This window comes from Neopelma chrysocephalum, unplaced genomic scaffold, assembly GCF_003984885.1.
Source record: "Neopelma chrysocephalum unplaced genomic scaffold, ASM398488v2 Primary Assembly neopelma1_143, whole genome shotgun sequence".
NCBI lineage: Eukaryota > Metazoa > Chordata > Aves > Passeriformes > Pipridae > Neopelma > Neopelma chrysocephalum.
Window position 1 is genome coordinate 5,980,613 of NW_020897805.1, and position 7,263 is coordinate 5,987,875.

General features: G+C 47.0%; 1 protein-coding gene across 1 annotated transcript; it reads left to right on the top strand.

Annotated features, from left to right (window-relative positions):
* The first annotated feature begins 4,128 nt into the window (after nucleotides 1-4,128).
* Nucleotides 4,129-6,715, top strand: LOC113975701 (paired box protein Pax-6-like). Its single transcript, XM_027699996.1, has 3 exons — nucleotides 4,129-4,171; nucleotides 4,309-4,568; nucleotides 4,657-6,715. Exons 1-3 carry the CDS (start codon nucleotides 4,129-4,131, stop codon nucleotides 5,584-5,586), a joined length of 1,233 nt encoding a protein of 410 aa, XP_027555797.1. The 3' UTR covers nucleotides 5,587-6,715.
* Nucleotides 6,716-7,263: the final 548 nt, after the last annotated feature.

Here is a 7,263-nt window from a genome sequence, read left to right on the forward strand (position 1 = left end):
TTTTAGTGGGAACTAAGTCAGAGCAAGACTGGTAGGTCACAAAAGTGAATGGTGTTTTCAGCAATATTGTTTTCCTCCACCCTGAAGTGTTAGAAACAACATTCATTTCACATAGGAGAAAAGGCTAGAGCAATGCTTTGACATAATAAAGATGTTTACTGTAAGGGAAAGCTCAGTGCAGGTGGTAGCTCTCTCAAGAGCCAGTTCTGGACTGGGGAATGAATTCTCTTAGAAAGCAAAGATTATCATAAATTTCACCCTCTTTTTGCTCAAGGTCCAAATTGTGCCTCTACCCTGCTTGTCCTGATGACATATCATGGAAGTGTGCCTGTCTGTACACTGAATTGTTTTTCAAAATAAGAGAGGCTGCTGTAAATGCCCCTTTCCCCAAAGAACAGGTAAGAACACAATCTCAGTTGTCTGCTCATGTTCTCTGGAGGGTTCCTGGACACATCTGGCTGTGACAGTACTGAGCATAGTGTGAAATCTTTGTGGATGACAACCCATGTTACTTTGCTGAATTCTACCATTTTCCATTTGAACATGACATCTCTTTGCAGTTCTCCGGGATTGCTTTGTAGCATTTTTATTTCAGTGATGTAAGAGCTGCCTTTTACAGCCAAGCCCATAATTAAAGCAGTGGTAAATAATGGGCTGCAAAAGGTGTACCAAAAGATAATTAAAGATGCACTGCAGATAAGCAGAGCATGAGCATCCGTTTTATGAGGTGTTAATGTCTGAAGACCAACTAGTGAAATTGATCTTGCCTCCTTCAGGATGAAAGTTCTGCTCAAACATCAATAGCATTGTACTGCCCTAGAAAATGTTTGATGTAGGAATTTCTTAAAGGGTGTTTGTCCTAAGACTCCCCAGGCAGGCGCCTGTGACAGCCCAAGCTGCACTGGGTAATTCGGCAACCCATTCATGCTAGCAGGATTTTGGAGTCACCTTTGCAACTCCTAACTCAAGGGCTGCTCTGGAGCGAGAGAAGTGAAGTGCTCCCAATGCCTGGGTCAAATAGATGGAACCTTTTTTTTTGAGAACCATTTTAAAGAGCACTGTGACTAGTCATTGTCTAACAGTGACGTTGTCTCTCCTAAATGCACTTTACACACATATCTTCCACTTCTGTTCTATTTTGAGTATATTCCACATGTGATTTGGACTCCTCTGTAGATGTACTTATACCACAACTGGCATAAAGGAACCTTGACAGAGTGGGTTTCCACACTTGGACTCTACTTCAATCTATAGCGAAATTCCATGGACTTTTGTGGAATTCTGAAGACAATCTATGAACCAAAGAGATGCTGGTTTTGTTAAGCATGCTGCTTTGGGTATTCCTGCTTCTTTCCCCACACTCATCCCATTCCCATATTTGTGAAATGAATCAAAAATAGGGGGCAGAATACTATTTTTCCACTAGAGTTTAGAGAGGAGATGCGAGAGCTCAGAAACAGTTGTTTTGATTGTCACTGACACGCAGCAGCACAACGATGCCAAGGGAACTTGGGTAGCAAGAGCTGGTCAATGGTGTTGCCTGAATTAGTGTATGTGGCAGAAATTAGCTCTTGTGTTAGGCCAAGTCCATATGTCTCAGCAGAAGAGGGGCAAGAGGAGGGGGAGGAAAAGATTGCTATCTTCTTTCCTGGAATGTCACTTAATAACAAAACTCGCAATCTCTTTCAATTAGCATTGCAAAGAAAATCTTTGAAAATGAAGGGTGCAAAGAGGCTGCCTGGCAGAATGCCTGAAACAATAACTCCGGGAAGTGTGAACTGCTCTCTCCATAGCTAGAGGATGTTAACAAAAGCCGTCTACTTGACCAGAGTTAGTAGGGATGGACAGTCACTATTAGCAAGCAGTGCAAGTCGGTGCAAGCCTCTGCTGGCTCCTTCTTATCTCTTCTGCACTGGTTGTGTCTACAAGGTGTGTATGTGTGCGTGGGAGGAGACGATTTCCCCGTTCTTTTGAGATCGGTATTGCAGGCTGCCTGCAGGGGTAGCTTTGTGTTGTAGTGTTGTAGTTATTTCTGTGACATGATGTCTCTCTAACCCTCTCATCCCACGCTTGTGCTTGCCAAAAACTACACTGGCCAAAAAGAAAACCGTTGTCTTTTTTTTTTTTTTTTTTTTTTTTTAATGCAATGAGCAGCTCTGTGAGCTCTTGGCTCATTTCTAGGCAAGTGTACACTGGAGATGGTACATACAGGACTGTGTGCAAAGCCATGTGGAGGCTTAAAGACAGGTAGAGTTGAACTCTGCATGCTCAGAAAAAGAAGCAATAGCTGAAGTTGGATTTGCTGTAGAGAAGACTGTCAAAAAAACTATGCTTCCAAGCTTTATGTCTGCTTGTTGTGTCTGAGTCTTGGTCTACATATGTATCTCAATAATAAAAGTGAAATAAAGCCAAAGGACTAGTAGCACATCTTGACTCTTCCTACAACTGCTGAACCACTTTGTCACCTGACACTTTTTTCCTTTCTCCCACATAACAATGCTCACTTAAATACAAATTTTACCTTCTATATGGACAGGAAAAACTCCAAACTATCCTGGAGCTCTGGAGGAGAAAAGAAATCTTGTGGAATGTATCTGTGCTATGACAGTTCAGGCTTATGGGGATACTACGGTAGAAGAAAGGGGAGAAGTACTGAGAAATTGGTTCAAGCTGTTGTTTCCAGATGTTTTGGACTACTTGGTGCTATCATCCCTCTGGAATTCTCACTGTCTTCACATGTACTTCTGCTTGAAAATATTATTAAGGTAAAGTGATTTCTGAGGGCATTTACCTTGCCTTATGGACAGAGTTGCTAAAGGAATCCAGTCTCTGAAGTACTTGATTGACAGGGGCTGACTGTCATCCCTGTCTGAAAGGTCATTAATTTTTTGTTGTGAAGCACTGCGGTGATGTGGGTAATGTTAAAACCTTTGTGCAGCTCAACCCAAAGTGGCTGCATGGATGGTGGATACACTGGTCCCTGCAGAATGCAAACAGTATGTAAAAGCTCACAGACTTTGTCCCTGTACCCTTTAGCTTCAGAGCAAGCTGGACCAGGTCCCAAATCTGAAAAATGAATGGGGACATGGTGAGATGAAAAACACATGAAGTAATGATGTTGCTGTTCTTGAACACCTTCAGTGATAGCCATTAATGGCCTCATTTGACAAATTATTACACTGACTGATTTGCTGCTGTTCTGACATCTAGTCCTTTGCAGCGTTGCAACTGTTGCTCCCTGTAAGTCCTTTATGTCACTCTTGGCTCTCTTAAATAATATTTCTGGATTCTCTTTTAGATTAATATGTCTGTCATGATTTCACCTTGGGCTGATAGCACAGACCTTGCTTGTTCTGTACCTGACTTGGATGAGCAGAGCTGTCTGGAGAGAAAAAAAAAGCTGCCTTTGGAAAGGAAAACCTTGTGCTGAGCTCTTCAGCATGCACTTGGGAAGGAGCCTGCTCCATCTCCCCTGGGTGACCCCCGAGTGTGCTGGAGAAGGGCTTTGTCCTTTATTGTGAACAGCGGGTGTTAATGCAATGTCTAGTAAAGCCACCAGCATTTTATTTACTACAGTTAAGTAGATGAGAAATGTCCCATGGATGGAAATAGGAGCAGGGTAACCAAACGGGGAAGACAAGGACTTGTCACCCGGGTGTAGTAAGAGCTGGGATCGTTTCCCATTGGGAGAAGGGCAGTGTGGAGGCCTCCCTGCATCTGGAGGAGTACTGGGTTTCCAGCAGAGCCCCGGTACAGAGAGAAGGGCCCGCGGTAGAGAGAGAAGGGGAGCACTCTTAGAGAGCTGAAGCAAAGGTGAAAGATTCCTTCATTGAATTATCCACTCTCCATTTGAATTAAAGAAAGGTGGATGGGCTGGCGGTGGCAGCGGGGGCTTCGCTGGGAGACGCTTTGGCTCCTTGTATGGGGCGAGCCCTTATTATGTGTATTTTGGAGATGGGATGACAATGGAGGTGTGGGAGACGTCTCTGAGTCACCCTTGGAGCCCCGGCGGCCCCGGCCCATTGGCGGGGCCGGGCTGGACGGGTGGGGGTCGCTCAGGGCCGAGGTGAAGGGTTCATAAGGCGTGGAGCGGCCAGAGGCTCCCCACCGCCCCCACACCTCGGCCCCATGGAGCTCGCCAGCCTGACCCCCGCCAGCCCCGGACCTGCCGGTGAGCAGCCCCGGGGCGCGCAGAGCGGGCGGGCGGGCGGCCGTGGGCGTGGTGGTGTCGGTGTCGGTGTTGGTGGTGTCGGTGTCGGTGTCGGTGGTGTCGGTGGCTGTGTTGGTGGCGGTGACTGTGTCGGCTGTGTTGGTGTCGGGGCCGTTGGGGCAGAGATCCGCCGCCCGGCCCCGCTGACCGCCTCTCCCCGCTGTCTCCCCCAGGAGAGCCCCGGGCGCGCCCCGCCGGTCCCGGCGCGGGGCGAGAGGGAGGCCGGCGCAAGAGAACCACGTTCAGCAAGGCACAGCTGGAGCTGCTGGTCCGCGCCTTCGAGAAGGAGCCATACCCCGGCATCGCCCTGCGGGAGCAGCTCTCCGACCTCACTGACATCCCCGAATCCCGGATCCAGGTGAGAGGGGCGGGCCGGGAGGACGGGCGGGCGGGCAGTGGGGTGGCTTCCCGGCGGTCCGGGCACTTAGTCTCTGCTGGTCCCGCAGGTATGGTTCCAGAACAGGAGAGCCCGGCAGCTGAACCACAAGAAGAGTGAAGCCGCCGCCTACCCCAGGCCGGGCAAGGCAAAGCCGGCCCGGTGCGGCGGCCAGGAGCTGCCACGGGCGCCGCAGGGTCCTGGAGCGGAGCGCAGCCTCCTGTGCCCGCAGCCAGGCCTGCCAGGAGGGAGCCAGAACTTCTGCGGGCAGCCGCCGCCTTACTCGGGACAGCCGTACTCAAGGCTCGACATGCGTTTCAGGAGCTTGGATAACACTTTTGGAGCTCTGGGTCAGACCCCAGCTCACTTCGGTTTGGACTGCCTGGGAAAAGGGGTCCCACTAGGTGTGGGAAGCATGGGGAGTCCCTCTCAGTTCTCACTCCCTGTGCAGCAGGCACAGGACTATCCGCACCTGAAGAAATCTTTCCCTGAAAGCTACTACTCAGATGCGGATGTTTTCCAGACTTGTATAGAAGATCACCAGTACCCGGCAGCTAAAGACAACATGTACAGGAGGCCTGTCTTAAACTACATCAATGCTAACCAGGGCCTGGGTGTTGAGAACTATTCATATATCAAGTCAAACACTTCTTCCTTTGCAAAGGGCTTTGCTTTCAGTTATGGTGAAGGGGAACCTAAGTTTGAGCCGGAGCAGATGAGGCACAGTTCACCTCTGCTTGAGGCTAGTAATGCTAGTCCTCCTTTGATACTTCCAAAACATGAAGGGGGGTATCAAGGGACACTTGCCACTCCAGCCACATCATATGGGCAGCAGCTGCTGGAGACAGTAAATGACTACGACTCTCACTGGCTGGGCATTTTGGGAACAGGGTTAGATTCACTGTTTGAGAATGAGCAAAATGCAGAGCAAGGTGAGCAAAAAAGTTTCCCTTCTGCTTTTGGTGGCCAGAGTTCAACCTGTCATTTGGGTCACACATGAAACCGGCATGCTTGCCTGATGAAGAATTAATGTGGTTTTTTGTTCAAATGGCAGTGTTGTCCTAAGTGACTAGAGGTTTTGCAGGTCTAAGTGTGGAGTGCTTGCTCTGAGTTTTGTACTTTGTCTGGAAGGGAAAGAAAGATAAGCCACATTAGTAAGGGCTACAGGAGAATAAACTGCCAGATGTGTCCCATCCCAGGGGAACTGTCACCAAGCATGTTTGGTTATTGGCAGCCTCGTGTTAACTTGCATGCACAGACTGATCTTCACAAGTATGTCAGTACTGAAGATTTTTCTATGTTCAGACTGTGATGGATTAATTCTGCCAGGAGGATTGAGACTATGGTGTTGCTTTTGTGGCCTTACTGCACTGAGTTTTGTTTCTATTCTGGTCATAATTCACTTACTTTAACTTAAGAAATCTGTAGAAAACAGACTTATTTATAGCTTTTAGTGGAGAAAGCATAAATAGTGGAGAAGGGGGCAAGCACGGGAAAAGCAGCATTGGTGGTGGCAGGGGATGGCTCACTGGGTGTATTTGCATTTTAGGTGTGCTCCTGATAAAGAGTACAGGTGTTTTTTCCTGGGTACTTAATGTGTAGTGTTTTCATTTAAAAATGACCACACGTGTAGCCTTTTAAAGGGCAATATTTTTGTGATTTCCTTTTGTATAATTTGTTTGCAAGTCGTATTTTTTGTTGTTGTTTTCAAATTGCAATTTTCTATTTGCCAAATAAAGGTTTTCTACCTCCATGAACTTGTAGAATTGCACTCAGAGAAAAGAAAATAAATTAATTTCATCTTTGCATTTGCACATTGAGCCTGTTTTTAGAACTCTCAGGATCCATGGCTGTCTGGAAGACCACTGTAATCATCAAAGTGTTCTTCACACATGTCTCAGGAGACTGCCACGGTTACGTGTTAAAGCAGTATCAGACCTACGATGCTGAAAACTCTACAAGCAAATCCTTTTTTGTGTTTAAAATGTGGGTCTTTTATATTTTAAGTATGCCTAGATCTTAATACATATGTTATTAACTTAATTACTTTGTTTATAGAACAAAAGAAACAATGAAAATAAAACTTAACCACAGACCATTATTTTATTAATAAAGTTGATATCCCTGAAGAAGCTGTCTATGGAGATGTGTATACAAGAAGTCCAGAAAATTAGGTCTGACTTTTGTCAGCAGTTTTTAGCTGTGCCTGTAACTTTTCTGCCTTGACCTGAAGGAATGTGACACACTCATGTATCACAAAAGAACCATGGCTTCAGACAATAGCTGCAAGGCACAAGTTGCATCTGAGAGCAAAGGCTAAAGAATAATACATACCGTTAAAAAACAAGGCTGGGATTTGGTTCCTCCCTGGAGTCAGTGGGCACCTGGCAGGTACCCACAGGGTCTTCCCATGGTATCCTCTCTGCTGATCTCAATGTGTGGTAACCAGCACCCTCTTATCTCATGGGGTCTCAGGCAAGGAATGGAAAGGTCACTGTTGCAGGTCTCAAGTAAGGCTGGTCCTGCAGTGCATTCAGCTGTTTCCCTGTCACTCTGTAGGCATCCTATTCTGTCAAAGCTGCACTGAGGCAGCTGTGGTAGGTGTTTGGTGTTGAGCTGTCAATCCTGGCTGCTCTAATAATACTGGGTATTCCATTATAACCCCTTCATCTGGTAT